This window comes from Amblyomma americanum, chromosome 8 (genome assembly GCF_052857255.1).
Source record: "Amblyomma americanum isolate KBUSLIRL-KWMA chromosome 8, ASM5285725v1, whole genome shotgun sequence".
NCBI classification, from domain to species: domain Eukaryota; kingdom Metazoa; phylum Arthropoda; class Arachnida; order Ixodida; family Ixodidae; genus Amblyomma; species Amblyomma americanum.
The window spans coordinates 58,960,092-58,982,981 of NC_135504.1; the positions used below are offsets into that span (position 1 = coordinate 58,960,092).

Below are 22,890 nucleotides of genomic sequence, written 5' to 3' on the forward strand. Positions count from 1 at the left end.
ACATATCATGCCTTAGTCCCTTGTCTCCGAGATCCGTGCCATGACGTGTGCTAGCTTGTGTGTGCGTGGACGCATGCATTATCTTGCGATAGCCCTAGAAGGCTCATGAGGCAAAAGTACGTCATCATTCATAAAATTTGCCCATTGATTGAAGGAAAGTGACGTCATTTTTGGTAGACACCAACAGCTTCTAATGGTACCGCACAGCCCGCACATAATATAATTAGGTGTACCTGTGAATTTTTTTACAACACCGCCAACTCCCGCTTTAGCTTTCTCCTAATTGACACCCTTATCCAGCGTGGAATAGCAGGCCAGCAGAGGTACATCCTTTAAACTGACCTCTTTACTCTTCTGGCATTTAACCTTAACCCCTCTCTCGTAAGCTACCTCGTATGAGGCACTGTGAGAAAACAACCTCAGCTTCCGCTTCTTTGACAACACAACACGACTCTGTGTTGCGGTTGCGCGTGAGCAACACTCCCCATTTTGTATAGCGGCAACTAATGATGATGACTCACGCGCCCCGAAGCGCGCCCTGGCGACCACGGGTCCCGTGAAGCGCAGGTACATGCGTGGCAGGCCCGTGATGCCCAGGTTGCAGATGCCGTCCAGCTGGGCGCGCAGCCGCACGTCCCACGTGGTGTGCGCAGAGCTCAGGTTGCAGTTCACCTGCGGGTTCGATGTATCGAATAAATTCACAGATGCCGCTTTGCACCTCTTCTACTCATCACAAAGAAGAGAAGCAGGTGTAGCGTACAAAGACCACTGTTCGTCTGCTACCCAGAGGGAAAGCGAGTAGTAGAGAAGTTTCTTTTAGTGATTACTACAAGCAGGAAGTGCACAGTTTCATTACTACCAAGCAGTGCGAACAGAAACGCGTCATCTGAAATAAGCCGGCCAGGTATGGAAATCTGTGATTTTATTTCTCGCCCTTGTCTTTTACACCTGCATGAACTGTTGTGTCTTGATTGCTTCGAATTCCTATGATTCATCACATCTGTTCCCCCCGCTCGATAACATCCATTAATTCTGCTCTTTCATTCTGGTCGTATTTGCCTTTTACCTTTCGCAACTTATTCTTCGTGAAATAAACAAGTCCACTATTAACTATGCCTTCGTTTTCTGTTTCTCTGTCGATAGTATACACAAGGACAAGTCTTTCAGTAACTTTGTGCTTTAAAACGAGCCACCTCGTAAAACTTATGACGCAGGACAAGTCATGGCAGGACAAGTGGGTGGCGGATTCCCCAACCCGCCACCCACTATCTGGAGGAGCCCACCATAACGACTTCAAGTATATACCATCAATCTGCTGAGATATCTATTTCAGACTACAACAGAAAGTACACGACTCGAATTAAAGCCCCCAGTAAGATGAGAACTTTACTACGCAGGGCAGCGCATGCGACGAGAAACAATCCTGTAACATTAAAAGCAGCGCTGGCAGAGATTATTTAAATGCAATATATGTGATTACAGAATACAGAGGTATGGGAACTAAACGCGGTTGGAACTCGGCAAGGGTGATTAGAGATCTTTAGTGGCAAAATTTGGCCTGTCGTAAGGGTCATGTAGCCGATGACCGTAGTAATTAAAGTAAGTTTAGGTCATCAGACTGTCGAAAAGTCTGAAACGTTCACAATACTTGACAGCAGTTTACATATTTACTAGTAGGTGTGATGTGATGTGTGCAACAAACAGTGCAGAGACGACGGACCGTAGGCGTAGAACGGCACTACAAGAGAACTAATTGGAATTTAATTTATCGTACCATCGACAGCTTCGAACTTGCCGTACATCTGTTTCTTTCAGGAGCGGATTGAAACAAAGGGGAAAGAAGGAGGTGGAGGCAGGAGTGAAATTTTTCACTCGGCAACTTCTAGGGCCCTTGATATTTTTTGATGAGACAGATCAATGAATGTGTACTTTAAGTAGCACCACCGTCCCACTTCATCCGTGACATTTCATATAAATACAGGGTGTTTCACCAAACACTTTACAAAAGTATTAAAAGCAGGCTTTTTGAGTTAGAAGAGGCTTTTTTTAGGCATAGCATTGTCAGCAGTGTAGTACAAAAGAATACAGCTAATATGAATAACTAGAACGCTGTTAAGCTAATATTGAATACTTAACTTTTTAAATTTTACTGCTAGACTCCTTAAGGCGTGTAGCCCACCATAAGTAATATCCATAACCGTTTTTAGTTTCGAAGGGCGCTGTGGCCCAACAAAATTTGACTTTTTTATTATTTACGTGCACTAGAAAGGTTGCTTTGCCTGCAAGCTTCTTGAAACAGCACGCATTTTGACGCGGTGTAGCCAAAATTTGTTCGGCCAGAGCGCCGAGGGTAATCGCGCTTTCGAAATTCTAAAAACTGATATGGATATTACTTACAGTGGGCTATCAGGCCTCTCAATAATTAAGGAGCCTAACTCTAATATTTAGAGTTAACTATTCGGTATTAGTTAACCAACCTGTCAGTTCGCACGTCTTAGCTATAATATCTGATGTACTGCCAATGCTATGCTGGAAAAAAGTGCTGTCTAACTCAACAAGCCTCATTTTAAAAATTGTCTAAAGTCTTAGGTTGAACACCCTGTGTATATGCAGGGCATTTTTTTTTGCCCTTTAGAGATTTTAATTTAAAAAACTGTGAGAGATACTTTAAAAATCTCTCACAGTTTGAAAAACTATGGAAAAGATCAGTAGTAAAACGATTAATTAAATACATTTCACTTATAAACTTTGCACACACACACACACACACACACACACACACACACACACACACACACACACACACACACACACACACACACACACACACACATATATATATATATATATATATATATATATATATATATATATATATATATATATATATATATATATATATATATATATATATATATATATAAAGTTTACAAGTGAAATGTATTTAATTAATCGTTTTACTACTGATCTTTTCCATATTTTTTCAAACTGTGAGAGATTTTATATATATATATATATTGTAGGGGTGTGTTTATTCGGTGAACCCAGATGATTCCAGCCGCTCAGGGGAGACTCGCAGCGAAGCGTCAGGCGTGGCGAAAGAGCAAGGCAGCGAACAACTTCTTCGTCCTTGAGAGCGGCAGCACGCGACGCATGTCAGTGGTTATATCGATGAAGATTACCACACTACAGTTTCCCCCCGGGCAGAGAAGGAGCCATCCTGGCGACTCATGGTGCCGAAAGGACAGACGGATCGTAGTAGGGCTTGATTCGGTCCACATGAACTATTTCGCGTCCACGGCGACGCAAGTCCGCAGATGGCGTAACGGGCTCAACTACGTAGTTCACAGGAGATGTTTTTTGAAGCACTCGGTATGGACCGTGATACCGAGCAAGAAGCTTCTTTGACAGGCCGGCGGTTGTGGCAGGAACCCAGAGCCACACCAGGGAGTTGGGCGCATATGAAGGCGCCTCACCAGTGTCACGATGGTGTTTTTGTTGCCATTGATTTTCCTTTGTGAGCGAACGAGCGAGCTGACGGCATTCTTCTGCATACTGGGCGGCGTCCGAGAGTGGCGTCGATTCAGAAACATCAGGGCGGTAGGGAAAAAGCGTGTCCATTGTGCAGGTTGGCTCGCGCCCGTAAAGAAGAAAAAAAGGAGAGAATCCAGTGGTGGTCTGTATCGCAGTGTTGTACGCGTAGGTTACGAAGGGAAGAACGTGGTCCCAGTTGGAATGAGCGTCGTTGACGTACATGGCCAGCATGTCACTCAGAGTACGGTTGAAGCGTTCTGTCAGGCCATTCGTCTGAGGGTGGTAAGAAGTAGCGGTGCGATGAATGATGCGACATTCTTTCAGTAGGGCCTCGAGAGCGTCGCACAAGAAAACGCGTCCGCGGTCACTGAGCAGTTCCTTCGGAGTCCCGTGGCGAAGAATCAAGTTGTTGAGAATGAACAAAGCAACGTCTCTTGCAGAGGCAGAGGGTAACGGTGATGTTTCAGTGTAGCGAGTCAGATGGTCTACTGCCACAATAATCCACCGGTTTCCAGCAGGAGTAGTCGGAAGAGGGCCATAGAGATCTATGCCAACGCGGTCAAACGGACGAGCAGGGCAGGGTAACGGCTGCAACGAAACAGAGGACTTCTGAGGAGTTTTTCGGCGTTGACAAGATTCGCAAGCGCGCACGAAATGTCTTACGAAGCGGTACATTCCACGCCAGTAAAATCGCAGACGTAGGCGTGTGTAGGTTTTCAATACGCCACCGTGAGCACATTGTGGGTCACCATGGTACGCAGCACAAATGTCGGCGCGGAGATGACGCGGGATGACTAGAAGCCACTTCCGTCCATCAAGCAAATAATTGCGGCGATAGAGAAGACCGTCACGAATGGAGAAGTGGTGTGCTTGGCGGACGAGCGCTTTGGAGGAATGACCGGGAGTAGGACTTGAGAGAAAATTCAAAAGTGCCTTGATCCAGGGGTCATTCCGCTGCTCGGTAGCCATGTCGATAGTTGTAAGAGTCGACATATCGTAGGCACAGACGTGGTCAGACGAATTATCTCTAGGCAATGGCGAGCGGGAAAGAGCATCTGCGTCCGTATGCTTCAGCCCTGATCGATAAATGACATGAATGTCAAACTCCTGGAGACGAAGAGCCCAGCGAGCAAGGCGACCGGATGGGTCTTTCAGAGAGGCAAGCCAGCACAAAGCGTGGTGATCGGTCACAACGTAAAACGGTCGACCATACACATAAGGACGAAATTTTCCGATAGCCCAAATAATGGCCAAACATTCCCTTTCTGTGACTGAATAATTAGATTCTGCCTTTGTCAATGTTCGGCTGGCGTATGCCACAACATACTCGCTGTAACCAGGCTTACGTTGGGTAAGGACGGCACCAAGCCCAATACCGCTGGCATCAGTGTGGATCTCCGTAGGCGCAGCCGGATCAAAGTGGCGTAGAATGGGCGGCGAAACCAAAAGGCGGCGTAAAGTGTCAAAGGCTTTATCGCAGGCTGGAGTCCAGGCGGAAAGGTCGGAGCTGCCGGCAAGGAGCTGGGTCAGAGGAGCGATGATAGAGGCGAAGTTCAAGATGAAACGTCGAAAGTAGGAGCAGAGGCCGATAAAGCTCCGAAGCTGCTTCAGGGAGGTTGGCTTCGGGAACTCTGCAACTGCGCGAAGTTTGGTGGGGTCGGGAAGAATGCCGTCCTTAGAAACTACGTGGCCTAAAATTGTGAGTTTTCGAGCGGCAAAGTGGCACTTCTTCAAATTCAACTGAAGCCCAGCGCCGGCGAGACACGTGAGGACATCCTTTAGGCGGAGAAGGTGAGAAGAAAAGTCGGCAGAAAAAACTACGATGTCGTCCAGATAACAAAGACAGGTCTGCCACTTGAGTCCACGAAGAACAGTGTCCATCAGGCGCTCGAAAGTAGCCGGGGCATTGCAGAGGCCAAAGGGCATAACGTTGAACTCGTATAATCCATCCGGTGTTATAAAGGCAGTTTTCGAGCGGTCATTATCAGCCATCGGTACCTGCCAGTAGCCGGAGCGCAAATCCAAAGAGGAGAAATACTCGGCTCCCTGTAAACAGTCCAAGGCGTCGTCGATTCGCGGCAAAGGATAGACATCTTTGCGCGTGATTTTGTTAAGCCTACGGTAATCGACGCAAAACCGGATGGAACCATCTTTCTTGGTGACCAAAACAACCGGAGAAGCCCATGGACTGTTAGATGGCTGTATGACGCCCCGGCGAAGCATGTCGTCCACGTTGTCAGCAATGACTTGGCGCTCAGAGGCCGACACGCGATAAGGACGCTGTCGTAAAGGTGCGTTTGTACCAGTGTCGATTGCGTGCGTAACGACAGACGTGCGACCCAGAGCAGTGTGAGGAAGGTCAAAGGCAGAAGTGAAGTTCTGTAGAAGAGCAGCGAGTTGATCGCGTTGTGCGGGTGGGAGATCTGCGTCAATAGCTTGTTGAAGAACATCGGGTGGCGTCGAAGCGGTCGCTGTATCGCAAGAGCTGAGCACATTAACGTCTAATGAAGTAGGCGTTGCAGGAAGAGTATTTACAAGCGCGGGATCAAGTTCTTCAATACGACCGAGACACTCGCCGCGTAGGAGGACGGACGGGCACGAAAATGGATTTGAGACGTACATGGCACTAAGGCCATCTTCGATCTTGAGGACCGCAAATGGAAGCAGGAGGCAGGGATGGCGTGAAGCGGCGTCGGAAGGTGTGAAGAAGACAGTCGAACTAATAACGCTTTCACAGGAGAGTGGAACGAGGGCAGCAGAAAATGGAGGAATGTCTGTGTCACTGGCGACGAGGAGTTTTGCAGGCCGGGTAGGGACGTCACACAAGACGGTATCACAAAGAGGTAAAAAGGAAACTTCCGCGCGGGCGCAGTCAATAACGGCATGATGAGTGGAAAGGAAATCGTAGCCCAGGATGATGTCGTGTGAGCAGCGAGACAGTACAATAAACTCGATGGTGTATAAGACGTCTTCGATGAGAACACGGGCCGTGCACGCCGCTGAGGGATGAATGCGCTGTGATGAGGCGGTGCGAAGCGAAAAGTCGGAAAGTGCGGTGGTCACCTTACGAAGACGACGGCAAAGAGCTTCACTGATGACTGATACGGCAGCGCCCGTGTCGACTAGAGCGAGTACTGCGACGCCGTCGACAAACACTTGAATTACGTTAGTGGGAGAACACCGAGGACTTGAAGAGTTCGAACCAAGCGCAGTTCTTGCCCCGGGAACTGCGACTGTTAGTTTCCCTCAACGGTGCCGGTAGAACGTCGGAGTGGGGACGGGGAACGGCGACGAGGGGAAGGTGATCGGCGAGCTGTGTACATTTGATTGTCACGAGATACAAATTCGGAACTGGGCGGATTTCTCGGCGAGGGCTGGTCTGTATTGTAGGAGTAGTTCCATAGTTCAGGTCGAGAAGGTGGAAGGCGTTGGCGGCAAAGGCGTGCGACATGGCCCGGCAGCCCGCAAGAGTAGCAGATTGGTCGGTTGTCCGCGGTACGCCAAGGGTTCGTAGGGCGTTGGCGTACCCTTGGAATAGGGACATGGAATGCAGACCCAGGCAAAGGCGAAGGAAGGTTGGAAGGAGCGGCCTGGTAGGAAAGAGATGCTGATGGCATGAGCGGCCTGGCCGCAACTTGGGCGTAAGTCAGTGGTGCCGTTACTTGCGCTGGCACGGGGCTGGGCGGCAGCACAGGGCTGGGCGGGAGCATGGAGCTGGGAGGAAGAACGTCAGCGATGTGATCTTGAACGGCACGCCGTATGGTAGGGGCCAAAGACGGAGCCATGTCAGGAACAAGGCGGCCACTATCCTGTAACTGAGGGACCAGCGATAGCTGGCGGGCGACCTCTTCTCGAACGAAGGCTTTGATTTGCTGAAGTAAAGGGCTGTCCTCTGATGGGGTAGAACCGCCCAGCGCAAGTGTAGAGATGGCGTCGTCTCTAACACCGGACCGCCGGGTAGAAGCGCGCTTCTTACGAAGCACGTCGTAGCTCTGGCAAAGCTTGATCACGTCACTCACCGTGGCAGGATTTTTTACCCAGAGCATTTGGCACGCGTCGTCAGAGATGCCTTTCATGATGTTCTCGATCTTATCCGCTTCAGTCATTAGCGGATCGACACGCTTGCATAGGTCCACGATGTCCTCTATATAACTAGTGAACGACTCATCGACTTGCTGAGTGCGCTCACGCAAGCGTTGTTCTGCCCGGAGCTTGCGAACTGCAGGGCGGCCGAACACTTCTGCAAAATTCTTTTTAAATGCAGACCAAGATGGCAGGTCTGCCTCATGGTTGCGAAACCAGAGGTTCGCCACGTCAGTCAGATAAAAGATTACATTGCTTAGCTTGATAGCGTCGTCCCATCTGTTGTAGCTACTGACGCGCTCATATGCCGCCAACCAATCGTCGACGTCCTGGTCGGCTGTGCCACTGAAGAAGCACGGATCACGCTGCCGTAGAGCTCCAGAACACAGCACGGTGGTTGGGAGGGGCGACGATGTCGTGGCAGTGTCATCCGGCATGCTGGAAGCAGAGGGTAACGTGCGGCTTCTTAGTTCCAGGGTGGACGGGAACGTACCCAGCAGCACCTGCACCAATTGTAGGGGTGTGTTTATTCGGTGAACCCAGATGATTCCAGCCGCTCAGGGGAGACTCGCAGCGAAGCGTCAGGCGTGGCGAAAGAGCAAGGCAGCGAACAACTTCTTCGTCCTTGAGAGCGGCAGCACGCGACGCATGTCAGTGGTTATATCGATGAAGATTACCACACTACAATATATATATATATATATATATATATATATATATATATATATATATATTAAGGAAGCCAACAGTCACCGAAACCAAGGTGCATAGGGGAATGTTGTTTTTATATTTTTTTTTAATTTGTAGTGCCAATCAATCGGTTTAAAGAAAGTTGCTTATAAAGCAGCAGAAAAAACAACCATGCCGCCGGTGGGATCCGAACCCACGACCTCCGAATATCGCTTCCGGTGCTCTTACCAACTGAGCTACTGTGACGGCTGTCCAATCTGCTGCTTTCGTGGGTATTTATGTTTACTGGCTGTAAGCGAACTTTGAGAGTGTTCACCAGTGCCATCCTCGACCATAGCGGTGGACGTAGCACGTTCTGTAATACCGCGAGTGTGACGTAGAACGTCATCTAACGGCGAGGGCGGAAACTGTGCGAGAGCCCTCTTATGCTACCTATGACAACAAGACTGCCAGAACCGAGACCCCGTTAAGCTATTAGCAAACAAGGTAAATGAAATGACGGGCTCGTTTGACAAACATATTAAGGAAGCCAACAGTCACCGAAACCAAGGTGCATAGGGGAATGTTTTTTTTATTTTTTTTTAATTTGTAGTGCCAATCAATCGGTTTAAAGAAAATTACAAAGCAGCAGAAAAAACAACCATGCCGCCGGTGGGATCCGAACCCACGACCTCCGAATCTCGCGTCCGGTGCTCTTACCAACTGAGCTACGGTGGCGGCTGTCCAATCTGCTGCTTTCGTGGGTATTTATGTTTACTGGGTGTAAGCGAACCTTGAGAGTGTTCACCAGCGCCATCCTCGACCATAGCGTTGGACGTAGCACGTCCTGCAATACCGCGAGTGTGACGTAGAACGTCATCTAACGGCGAGGGCGGAAAATTAATTTTCTTTAAACCGATTGATTGGCACTACAAATTAAAAAAAATAAAATAAACATTCCCCTATGCTCCTTGGTGTCGGTGACTGTTGGCTTCCTTAATATGTTTGTCAAATGGGCCCCTCATTTCATTTACCTTGTCTGCTAATAGCTTAACGGGGTCTCGGTTCTGGCAGTCTTGTTGCCATAGGTAGCATAAGAGGGCTCTCGCACAGTTTCCGCCCTCGCCATTAGATGACGTTCTACGTCACACTCGCGGTATTACAGGACGTGCTACGTTCGCCGCTATGGTCGATGGCGCTGGTGAACACTCTCAAGGTTCGCTTACACCCAGTAAACACAAATACCCACGAAAGCAGCAGATTGGACAGCCGTCGCCGTAGCTCAGTTGGTAAGAGCACCGGACGCGATATTCGGAGGTCGTGGGTTCGGATCCCACCGACGGCATGGTTGTTTTTTCTGCTGCTTTATAAGTAATTTTCTTTAAACCGGTTGATTGGCACTGCAAATTAAAAAAATATAAAAAAAATATTCCCCTATGCATCTTGGTTTCGGTGACTGTTGGCTTCCTTAATATGTTTGTCAAGCGAGCCCCTCATTTCATATATATATATATATATATATATATATATATATATATATATATATATATATATATATATATATATATATATATATATATATATATATATATATATATATATATATATATATATATATATATATATATATATATATATATATATATATATATATATATATACAGGCCAGTTCCTTGTGCTGCTTTCCTAGCACGACGTTTTTAGTCCGTCCTGTATATATCGCCTCCATCTTCTTCGTGCGCCATGCCGGATTGTGCTGTAGTTGGTTAAGTTACTAGTATTATAATTGTTGCCCGTGCCACCCCGACTGACCTGCATGCGCTCGACGCCCAGCTGCGGCAGGCCTCCGACCACCGCTGCGCGCAGGAACCGCCTCCTCCGGAACTCCCACAGCTCGGGCAGCCGCGAGGGGAATCCCCGCAGCACCCGCTTCATCAGGGTGCCCAGCCGCTCGGAGCATGGCGCCGACACGTTGGCCAGCTTGGGGGTCGCCACGGTGGTGGTGGTGGGCGCCGCCGTGGCAACTGCGCAGAGCCACACGCTGCGCTGTCGCTGAGCGCTTTCCCATGTCCGGGACACGCGCCTCCGACGAGTGGAGCACTCTTAAAGGGGCTCTGAAAGGGGCTCTAATAAAGCTGCGGCATGCCTGGGATATTGAAGCACGCCGCTGCACCAATAGTGTCCAGCAAGGATTTTTCAAATTCGCTTTGTAGAAGCTGAGTTATCTGTAGTTAAAGTTCGAATTTCAGCGTCTTCGCGCCTTTCCCTCTCCTCTCGTCACTTTTTGCACGCTGGAAGGTAGGCGCTCCTTCGCCGACCCCCCTCTGGGGGTGGAGCTTCCCGACCCGCAGGAGCTAAGCGACTTATTGGCCGCGGCCACGGTAGCTGCCTGACGTCTGAAAGAATCTAACCAATGGCCACCTCTCACCTTGTCTACGCAGATGCGGGGGACGGAGGAGGGTGCGAGCGTGACAAAGTCGCCGGGAAGGGCTCGCCAACTTTGACGCGCAATTGTGGGTCGTCTGCTGCGTGTAGAAGACCATTATTTCGCTCCGATTTTCGTGGTAACACAGTGCAGTGGTTAAGTGAGTTAACGTGCTCTCCTCGGAAGGCGTTTCAGAGCCCCTTTAAGAAAGGGCATGCCGTACATAGTGGGAGATGGCATGGCCAGCCTAATGTAATGACGCCTGTGATTCCCCATAGATACACTGAAAGCACGCTCAGGCCATTACTTTATCCGCGTCTCTTTACTAGAGGTTGTCTACTAACCTCGTCATTCGGCCAGTAAACAGATTCACATTTAATTAATAGCCATGGTACTCAATGATGTCGGTTGGTTTCAAACAGTGCTTTACAATGACCACTCAATTGGATGAATATCGATTCAGCGGAGGTTCGCGGATGGCTAGATTTCTTTTGGTAGCAGGCCCACACTTACTGGGTCCGATGATTCGCATAAACCCAAAACAAATATATAGAAACCTAATTGTTGCTTATGTTAATAACTGTAGACTCTCCTAGTTTATTCGAAATTTATTTTTTCTTCTGCACAGAAAATCATTGTTCAGATACAGACGGGCGCAGTCATGCCCTGGAATTCTAGACAAAAGCGTTTTTCAACGGGAAAGGGCTCATGAACGGAATTTCATTTCTTTTAAGGTTTCACTATAAAAATCTATATATCCATAATTCCCGTCGGCAGGCTTCCATTCGTTTGTTAATATGTTTTTGTTATCGTAAAAATATTACCGATTGGTTTGCATGGCATCTTAACTAATGCGAGCGATGGAAAAGAAATATTTTGGCGCACATCGGTACAATCAATAATTAGGTTCAATGTTTCCATAACAATAGCTTAGAATGTTTAAATATCCAAGATTTTGTCTAACAATGAGGAACACGTTTCTGTGTGCGCCGTCGTACTGTATTTCGGTCTTTTCCGCGTTTCGGTCCTTTCCATTATTTTTACAGTTGTCGCTAGACGTCCTGATTTAATCTCATTATACGCACGGGGCGGCCATGATAACGCTCACAAGTCAGCGAGAAATTGGAACTAATAGTAAATAAGTGTTGGTTAGTGAAAAATCTTGATAATTTTGTCCAAATGTATTGTTAATATTATCTTCCGTGAAATGCCGGTGTTCTTCGTTGAGAATTTTAAAAAGTACTGATAGGTACGTGTGTTAGTCAGACGTGTCGGTAAAGATAGCGCCATTCGCAATGAAAATGTAGTAGCGGTGCACTCTAGCTCAAAAGACTTAAGGCCACAGCGTTCAGCTGCAGCGAAATGAATGTTCCTAGAATGCTCCGTGTAGCGGATAACTCAAAACACTTTAGTCAATCAGGAAGCTTCTTTACAGCAAGAAAAATCCACCTGCCAGCATTTCAGGTACATTCGGTCTTAAATAGCGCAGTAATGGCTCTGTTATGCGGCTTTGGCCTTAAGACTTTTGACCGAGACTGTACGTCACCAAATTGAAAGTTCTGAATAAAACATATCCTACTTAACAGGAAGAGGAGTTTTGATTCTATCAAAGTTCCATGCGTTTCTGCTTAAAGAGACACTGAGGAGAACTCTATCAATTTTTTATTCTTACCAAAATCTGATAGTTCGGCATTTCATGGCTTCGTTGCCGCTTGTCCGGGCGCGAAAGATGCATTTATTGCAAAGAAATTTGGATTCGAAGATGAAAAAGTTTTTCCCGCCGCTCTGATTCAAACTCAGGGAACTCTTATGACGACACGGCAACTCTTATGACGTCTCAGAACGGAGTGACGGGACACGTGACGTAAACGCAGACTCCGTGATTTCTGACGGCTAGCGGTTCGGTGCGCAACCTTTTTTTGCCAGCCTCAGAGATTCGCGACATCCATGAAGTAAGGAGAACTCCTCCAAGGTGGCGCCTCTTGTCCTAGGAAGTCATCACGCTTGTACTTGCGAGATTGGCCTGTGGCGGCGATACCTGTATTTTGGTTCTTGCTATTTTCTACATTACAAGAGCTTTGTTTTCAGCAAGAGTGGCGTTTTTGTGATCAGGAGCTGCTATTCTATCGATACAAGCCAACTTCAATTTCTCCTCAGTGTCCCTTTAAGTGATTTTAACGCGGACATGAATTTCTCGGGAGAGTGTGTTTTGGCGAACTCAGTATGTAATTTCCAATAAATTTGTGCGTTTGGCGCCACGCGAAACTTGAGGCCGTAAGCAGTAAATGACATAAAATTTGTTCGCGTGGCACGGGTGTTAATCTGTGTTAATCTGAACCCGGACGGCTGCCACCCGCTTACGAGACCGCGAGTAGGGGGCGCTTGTCGGAAAGGCGGAATGGCTCCTCCCGCTAACTAGTACCTGACTCTCGCTTATCACCATAAATAATAAAAAAGTGAATTAGAGGCTATTCTCGCTTCATGACTTTCGAAGAGAGCGCAATAATGGATGACTTCAATTCCTCGTGCTGCCCTGTTTTGTGTGCTGAACGGGGAATACGCAAGTTGGGAACGACAGCTTTCTGTTGACAGAATTCTTTGCAGAGAACCGGACTCACAAAAGTTTACTAGTTGTTAATCACCATAAAGATTTGCCATGTCTAAGGGGCATATGCCGATGGCCCTCCAATCTCCGGTGGTATTTCAATGGCAAATTTCAGTGAACATTGAAAATTTCCTTGTGAAACAGTGTAAACCGCTATTTACAAGGATGATATATTCCTTCACAGTAGCTGCTATAGCGTGCATCACGTGAAGGAATCTTGTCACCTTTGAGGAGCGGCGCGGTGACGTACGGAAGGAAGGAAGGAAGGAAGGAAGGAAGGAAGGAAGGAAGGAAGGAAGGAAGGAAGGAAGGAAGGAAGGAAGGCAGGCAGGCAGGCAGGCAGGCAGGCAGGCAGGCAGGCAGGCAGGCGAGGAGGAAAGGCAGGAAGGCTAGGCGGTATATGAAACTAGTTTTCTACCCTGCACGGGAGGAAAGGGACGAGGGGATATAAAGGAGAGGGAGAAAAGGGAGTGATAAGAAAAAGCAGAAGGCGAAAAGGCTTCGGCAGAGTCACAGCCTGTCGTAGGTTTCAACGATGGGGAGCGGACCGCTTGCTCGGCCGGCATAAGCCAACCCCAATAAGACGTTCCCTTACTGTTTACGCTGTTTGCTTTGCGTGTCAGGCAACTTTGCAGGTCAAGGATATGCACGACACGAACGGCAGCATCAAGACTGCTGCGTTCGCGAGAGCTCGATAGCGATAGTGCAATTTCTCCTCGAGACATTTAAGCTCAGATCCTGCGAGCGGTATGATCAGTGCGGTTTGAACGCTCCCGCTCCTGGGTTCTGGCCTGGGAAATTTGGCGGCCAACTTACAAGAGGCAGATCTTTAATCGAGCCAGGTGTAGGTCGCATTTGCAGCAATAAGCGCTTCTTTCAGAACAAAATTTCAAACACTGAACCGCCACACCATGTTCAGTTTGAATCAAAATTTACTGATATGCAACCTTGTGGACAGTGCTGCCATCTGTTGCACACTGCCAGAAACGTCATCAACTGTTGAATTAACGGTGCTGACATTTTCTCCCGCGTACAATGGAGGGCGCGGTCAGCACGGCAAACTCCACCTATTTCGACGCTTTGTTTTAGGACGACGCCACTTGGCACTCGGTGTGAGAGGGCAACTTGGCTTGAGGAGGAGAGAAGACGCTTCGTTGACGTCAGATCCTGGTGACGTCATGCTCTGAGAGGCCGCGCCGTCTACCGAATTGTGTCGGATCCGCCCCCCCCCCCCTCCCGGCTCAATCTCGACAGCGGTATCGACCCGCGCGTGCTCCCCCCCCCCCCCCCCCCCCCCCACTCCCCCCGGAAGGAAACGATGCGGCGACCAATCAAGACCTAATTCTCTTGTAGGCTCTTAAAACCTCCTACCTGCGGAACGAGGCCGTTTTGCGCAGATCACGCATCAAACGAAGCCGCCCGCTCGCTTCCAATGAGTTCCGCTGTTGTATATTACGCTTCACAGAAACCTAATTTCTGCTGCCCGCTGAAAGTGCGTGCTTCGGGCTTGACAGGATGTGAAATATGGAGTAGCTCAAAAAGGCCGTTTCCTAGTCTTGCGTGAACACAATCATTCCCTTTGAACTAGCGCAGGCAACGCTGTCGTCTTCTGCACGCATAGCATCTCGGTATATTCCATGCAAATGCCTAACCCTATGCAACATAAAGCAGACGTGAAAGTTAAATACTTGATCATTTTTTTATTCCAAACTGAAGGTAACTGCATGGAGACCAGACGCGGTATGCGCAAATATGAAGGTTTGTTTATTTAGTTCTCGCGTGACCGCGCTCCATTACTGGAGGAGAATTACATATTTGTTCAGGTTACTCTTCAATCTTGGCTGAGTCATCATTTATGCGGGGAAGGTAACAGAGGAAAGGGGGGAGAAATAAGAAAAATGGGGCCTAGCGAGGCCCTATTAAATTGCTTTCGTCAGCCCAATATATCATCAGGATATAAGTATAATGCGTATTGCGCAATTTGAAGCATGAAAGACCGGGATTCAATGCTCAATTAGCGAAGTTTGACAACGTAGTATATATCTGGGAATCACTGTCACCAACTGAATAACCTGGGACGCTCATATCTTTTGTACCTTTTTTGCTGCGTTCTCAAGGTTTTGTTTCTTGAGACGCAAATTAAAATTCTCCTAGCAATTCTAAGCCCTTGGCTCCCAATACTTTCATAAAGACCGGACACAATATTCTTCTTTAATTTTGGCCCGCCCACATATCAAGATATCTATGAACTAAGGTAGATTCATAGAAAAGCACTTCGTTTCATTTTTCATAAATATAGAATGTCTGACGGGGCAGCAGAACTCATGAAAGACAATAACCTACCGTTGTTTCATGTCTGTATTGAAAATTTACAGCATTTCACTCTTTCAAAAATTTTGTCAGGTAAACAGCATTTCTCCCCCTCCATTCCAAACGCACTCCACCAAATGCCCTTCACATTATAGGGAACGATATTTACATTTACAGGCTATTTTTGCTTGAACAAAGGTATTTAAGGTTAGTTTCTCGCCGCAGACAATATGCGGTCGAGACTGGCTTCGAGAACCTATTTTTCATTCTCCTGACGTAGAACAGACGCTGCAAAAGATTTTTGCTACGTTGGAAAGACATTTACTTTTCTATGCCTCCGAGGTTCAGTATTCTACTGGTATTCTGATTTGCTATGTCATCTTTTCAGTTTCCTTTTGTTGCGTTTCGCGTGCGATGTAGTGCTTGTTTTCACGTGGTGTTGTGATTTGCGTTTCATACGTCTCCTCCTTGGGCCATTCCGGCCTGCAGCATTGTGAGATAAATAAATAAAATAAATAACAAGGTATAGAGGCACTGAACGCCTGTGGTATCATATGCATCGCCATGAAACCTTACGGTTAGGTGGTGGTACATGGGCTTAGTGCACTGACCTCGCAGGGCCATTATCTATACGTGCTAGACTCTTTACGAAGGCATATGAGCATGCCGTGATCCTCTCTAGAACAGTCTGTTGTTGTCACATACTTCATGACCAAGCACAATTTACATTAAACATTCGATTCAGTTTATAAGGAACTGCGTTCCACGTATGTTTAGGTCGGCTCACATTCTTGTTAATTCGCCCGCCCCACGCAATAGCACCGGTGCGGCATATTGACCGTAATACAAGCTACGTAGCAACAAATTTTGCCGCGCGAGGGTCAACTGAGTTTAAAGGCAAATTCTAGCCACAGAGTTTTTACATACGCTGAATGTGATTCGCGCAGGATGTAGTGTTAAAACGAAAAAGTTATCTTCCATTAGTTCTTGACCCTATCAAAGCAGTCGCCGATGGGAGTAAAGTAACACCCCAGAAGATCCTATTTTGTAGTCCTGTCACTTTTTGGAATACAGCCGCCTTATACTGCCTCAAACCCGTAGCCGAGCTTGTCGATCTTGTTGCAATTTAAACGATGACATCACGAAAATAAGAAAAGGTGATCTGTTGCCGTTATGTCACGCTATTACCGTTTGCCATGCACCTTATACATCAATATTGGGCTTACAAACCGCCGCTCCGTACGTAACGGTTATCGCCGCAGAAATTTGTGAAATGGTGTCGGTGCGCTTAGCACTGTCGCCGAAATACCGTTAGCTACTTCCATGGTTTAAAGTACACAAACAGCGTCTGTATTTGCTGCACTGGAAATGCGAGCGACACCGTTATATATATATATATATATATATATATATATATATATATATATATATATATATATATATATATATATATATATATATATATATATATATATATATATATATATATATATATATATATATATATATATATATATATATATATATATGCTGAGCGGGCAAACCAGCTCAACCCTGCAGCTTTCAAATGGGCATTTTCGGCAATCGATATTTCGAGCGCCATTCTAGATAACAAGAATTTACGAACTCTGAAACACCTTCGACGTTGGCGGCCTTAAATTCCTGAATATAATCTTGCCCCTTAAAATAAAAAAAATTAAATGAGTTTGTTAGTTAATTTTAAATAGTTAATCATCCAATTATTGAGGGCTACCACGTACATAATGTCTGCCTTGCTACACAATCCACCTGCATAAACCGCATCGATGAGACTGATATAGTTTTTGTTAAAACAATCTATAATCGCAAAAAAAAAAGCCCCCGGTGTATTCTGTTGCGGGCTTCCTCATTGAATTTTCTGATTGTGTCTGTGTGGATATAATTTTGCTTCTTACAGCATATTCGACACACTTGTGTTCTTTAATAGATGCCGGGACACACTACTTCACCAGCAAAGTGAGCTCCTAAATGAATATGACACGGCTGTAAAATGGGCTTGCAATGCTGTGAATTGTTTTAGAGTAAATGCATTAGAACGAGAATTAAAGATGCGGGTTAAAGAGAGAAGATTACGAAGAAAGTAGACGTGCAGTTAACTGTTGCACCAAATGTGGGCGCCATTACATCGCAGTTAGGAGTACGGTTTGCAACGAAATTATAGAAACCTCGCTTCGCGTAACTGTCTGAAAGTTTGTTTCTTGACTAACAGTGAAATTAACCGTCTGGAGTTCGTTTATTCAGGAGGAGTGGCTAAGAACGTTTTCATGTGTGCGCCGCTAGTTAAGTTTCCTTGGTGTGTATTGCAACGCGGTCAGGCTCGTAACTTCGCCCAAATTTACCACGGACCCAAATATAACGTGTTTTTAATTTCGCTTCAAAAGAGTAAAGTAAACAAAAAAGCTGGAGCAGAGAGTAGAAGGTACGAAGCGGGAATTCACTAATACGCGCTTCGCATATTAAATTCCAGGAGGCGTTAGCTTTGGACCGAAGCCTGTGGAGAACGTCGGCTAATGGGCCTAGTTATTCGCGCAAGTTAGAGGTGGTACGGAATGCCGCGAACGGAAGGCACTTTTTTCTTTTGTTTTCGAGGCAATGTAAAGCTCTGGTTACCTTTTTAAACTATCACGACTATTTTTGTAACCGACTGGCGGATATTGTTACTCTGAAACCTGCAGTCTAAGGAATGAATTATTTGTACATAAACGCCCCAATTACTCAAGATTGCATTACGGTACCTGGAAACTTAAGACTTTGAGTACTGATGGCTAAAACATCCGCATTCTTTTTAAGGGGCAGGGGCGGGGAATTAAGGCGGAAGCAAGTGTCTTCCTTTGTTATCGTGAATGGTGGCAACATGTCCTTTAATTTACCGTCGCTATTTTAGCGTCCTTCATTTTGTCATATTGGCTCAGCAATCATTCAACAAGTCGGTAATCTAATTGCGTTCCTTGACTCACAAGAGTAAATTTCGAGATCACAAGCCGCTCTCTAAAAAAAAAAAAAAAACCTCCAGTTACGAACCATATAGCTGAAGGCAATACTTCACGGTACGCGATACATGGCTCGTCGCCCTACAAAGCAAATACTGTAAGTACAGCTCTCTAGATGCCCGTCTGCTCAGTACCCTTACAGCGCTCCCGCTTGGAAGGAACATTTGCGAGGCTTGGACTACTTGGCCTTCGCGAGGAAAGTCTTGGGCGCCGGCAGGAGACAACAAAATGACTTCAGCGAGGTGCGCCGCTAGCTTTAGAAGATGTGACAACTGTGGTGTGCAATAGAGTAGTGACAACTTGACACCTTTGGGCGCGTATATGCCGCGTCGAGCAAGCTATGTACCCTGCAATACAAATAGTATGACTCTAAGGGCGAATAATATACTTGTTTTCTCGCAGTAAAGCCATCCCTCTTCTTCTCACGACGACTTATGTTTATAACTATACCTTTGGTCTCCTGCTGAACGTGTCACGAAAATGGTGGCGCTTGTGAGACGGAAGGAGGAAGCTACAATGCACTTGTCATAACTTACGTGCGCACAAATGCAGTATCTGTTTCCCAGGCTCGTGTGTTAAGTAAACCATGCGAACAAAGGACCTATAGAAAAGACAATGTTCTCTAACTCTTCTTGCGCCCTGTGTCCAAGTCGTTTTCGTAACGTGATCTCGCACTGATTTGCCCAACTGCACAGTATTGGGCCGCTAGGTAGTTGAATAACATAACATTGAGGACATGCTAGCTGTTATCTGTAGCTTCCAGAAGATCTCAAAACTCTGAGTACTCCAACGTTTTGTCGACTGCTGTTTCAACGTCACCGATTTCATACGAGTTACCTTCCTTTACATCAAAGCAGGTATGAGGAGACATCACTTCAGAAACTCAAGGCACGTGCCTATTTACGACAAGGCTTAGTTTTGACTGCAATTAGAACCCTTTTAGCGTAGAAGTAGACGTTAGGTTTCAAGTATTCTCCAGGCTTTAATTCAGTACGTCGCTACTCCAATATTCAAATACGGGCCATAAACATGGTTCTACACGTGTCTCAATTTTTCCGTTCGTTATTTTGTATCCAAAGTGTTCTCAGTCTCCGCTTAGGTCGCCGGCTCTTTGACATCATCAAAGATTGATTCGCTCTCTGGTTGGAGCCCTACGTCCTTCCATTAGGTTAAAATAGCTTGCGCTTGAGCTTCAGGTTGTACCAGCCATTTAAATGGACGTCATAACATTTCAGTGATCAATTCTACGTTTCTCGGTCTTCCCTTTCATCGTCACATATTAGAAGCAAGTCCTATACAAGTCTCAGACCATTTGCCGTGATGAAAGATTTACTTTCTCTCCGGTAAGGGTCCTGCGCAGATCCATCCATTAGGTTAAAACAGACTGCGTTTACGCTCCAGGTTGTGCGCGTTAACATCGAGCAGAGCAAGGCCTTTCATCTCTCGCAGTTATTTGTGGAGTTTTTAGCCCCTTCCCCAAACCTACACGGAGCGGAAATGGAATCGCTGATCACAGAGCTCGACGCTGAAGGCGCTCTTCTGATGTGTACAAGTGCGGCGGTGATTGCACAAAGCGGAGTAAGAGATGTTGGGAACGGGATCTGGCAGGCACATTAAATCCCAATCTCTCCCTATAGACTAAAAACAAAAAAGAAAGAGACGCAGGAAATTAAATAAGACGGCAGCAATCAGGGAAAGAGCATGGTGGAACGAACCAACGTCCTTCCTTTAGGCACAGAGCGATTGAACGCAGCCGCCTTCCGATTCAGAGGCGGAGCTGACATCAACGCAGGTTCTCGTAGATAAAGCACACTGGGCCTTGTTTGCGTCAATGAGTGCAGACATCCGTGATCATTGTATATCATACGGCGATGCGAACGAGAGAATTGCTGTCGATGTTGCAGACAGGGAAGCACTGCTGCAGAGTTTCTCGAAGTTCATTAGCGCTGAGATAGACGCTGTACAGCTGGTACTAGAAAATCGGGGCATCAATGCTGGGAGCAGTCCGCGCGTTACGAAAGGTAGATTGACTGCGGTTCTCGCTGCCGTATGCCGCGCTATCACAATTGCGGAACTTGCGGAAGTGGAGCAGTCGTTATTTTATGAGGGATGTTTGGTGCCCCACGTACAGTTTCATTGGTGCAAGCCGCATATTCTTCTGTGGAGCGAACAAGTTGTGATAAAATGGTACAGTTTTGCTTGACCACGGGGTCAGGTAAATATAGCAGATAACTATGCAATAACTCTATTGTTTCGAATGCTAATTAATTGTACATCCAGCACATTGCGCAAAAACAAAGGGAAGTAAAACAACTCATGGGCGCTTTGATGTCCAACAATTTCGGAAAAAAATTTTGAAAAATTGCAAAATTGCAAGATACTTTTTCGGAAATATTCAAGGTAAGGGTTAATTCTTCTGATAATCAGCGAAATATTTCTTTTAAAGTGTTTCCATCTATTGCATCGAACAGTTAAGACTGCCATAGAAAGCCAATGTGGAACGCTTTTGACGATAGCAAAAACGTGAACAGAAAAAAAAATTTAATACTGCCGTCGGGTGATCTGCGGGTATATTGATTGTTATAGTAAAATATTACATTATATGAAAAAATTGCGTTCATAAATGGTTTACCACTCAAAAATGCTTTTGTTCTTAATTGTTGGGTATGTGTGCTATGTGATTTCCCTTCGGCCGTTCAGTTTCTGCGCTGTGTCTTCGATGTATAACCCATTTAGCTCGAGTCGTATTATTTAAGCTACTTGTAGTGTAAAATCATGTTCTTTTTAATCGATATTTGCACGTTTATTCTTGTTTTCTGATAACATCTCATAAAGCAGCTCGATCCTGTTCAGCCTTAAACTAACAAATGTTCCAGTGATTGTAATCATTCTAGGCAATGTATTCATGTTGCATCTACTGTACATTGCAAATATTGCGTGAGGGAGAATAAGTAGGGGAATATGATAATAAAAATAATAATAATTGGTTTTGTTCGGGGAAAGGAAATGGCGCAGTATCTGTCTCATATATCGTTGGACACCTGAACCGCGCCGTAAGGGAAGGGTAAAGGAGGGAGTGAAAGAAGAAAGGAAGAGAGAGGTGCTGTAGTGGAGGGCTGTGGAATAATTTCGACCACCTGGGGATATTTAACGTGCACTGACATCGCACAGCACACGGCCGCCTTAGCGTTTCGCCTCCATAAAAACGCAGCCGCCGCGGTCGGGTTCGAACCCGGGAACTCCGGCTCAGTAGTCGAGCGCCCTAACCACTGAGCCACCGCGGCGGGGAATATCATGAGGAATGTCTGTTTTGTATTTGAGGTGTAGGGTAAGTTACTTCCGGTACCCGTGCACTGTCGTTACTTTCATCTTCGTTAATTTCGGCGTATTTCAAACTTCTCTGTACTCTGTGCATTACGTCACGGCCCCAAACACGGGAGGATGGAGCATGCAATTTTTGGTAGCGGGGCTTGGCGTCTGCTCCAGCCCTTAAAAAAATGGTTACATGGGCCCCGTCAATTTGTATCCTTGTGAAAGGTGCACACTCGCGTCATAAAATCCTATCATCTTCAACTGGGATCTTCACTGCTTCATCCTAGCTACTTGCTCGGTGGTCGGCCAAAACACTTTGGAAAATGCAAGTGTATAGGACTACGCTTAGACCTGTGCGAGTTGGCACATTAAAGGTAAGACCTCTAGTCGATCACACACGCGTACGCATTTATAGTGGACGGAACGCCCGTTGAACTTTCGATCGAATACTACTACTACTACTACTACTACTAATGATAATAATAATAATAATAATAGTAATAGTAATAATAATAATAATAATAATAATAATAATAATAATAATAATAATAATAATAATAATAACTGGTCTTTGGGGAAAGGAAATGGCGCAGTATCTGTCTCATATATCGGCGGACACCGGAACTGCGCCGTAAGGGAAGGGATAGAGGGAGTGAAAGAAGAATGGAAGAAAGAGGTGCCGTAGTGGAGGGCTCCGGAATAATTTCGACCACCTGGGGATCTTTAACGTGCATTGACATCGCACAGCACACGGGCGCCTTAGCGTTTTGCCTCCATAAAAACGCAGCCGCCGCGGTCGGGTTCGAACCCGGGAAATCTCATGATTTCATACAAAACATACACAAGCGCCAGGCGTTGTTCTTTCACCGCTGGCATGTGAAAAGCAATCGGCCAAAGTTTGCACCCTGGCGTCCTTATAGTAC

The 22,890-nt window shown here is 46.3% G+C and overlaps 1 protein-coding gene and 1 non-coding gene across 2 annotated transcripts in view; both read right to left on the bottom strand.

Moving 5' to 3' along the window:
- The window catches only part of LOC144100368 (uncharacterized), a 51,754-nt gene that overhangs the window by 1,511 nt on the left and 27,353 nt on the right, over positions 1-22,890 (bottom strand). The window contains exons 4-5 of the mRNA XM_077633340.1: positions 10,099-10,310; positions 522-672 (exon numbers count right to left, since the gene is read on the bottom strand). Of these exons, the coding sequence (XP_077489466.1) occupies positions 522-672; positions 10,099-10,310 (363 nt within the window). The remainder of the gene's footprint in view (positions 1-521; positions 673-10,098; positions 10,311-22,890) is intronic.
- On the bottom strand, positions 8,951-9,024 carry TRNAS-CGA (transfer RNA serine (anticodon CGA)). The gene has a single exon. It is a non-coding gene; the product is annotated as a tRNA-Ser (tRNA).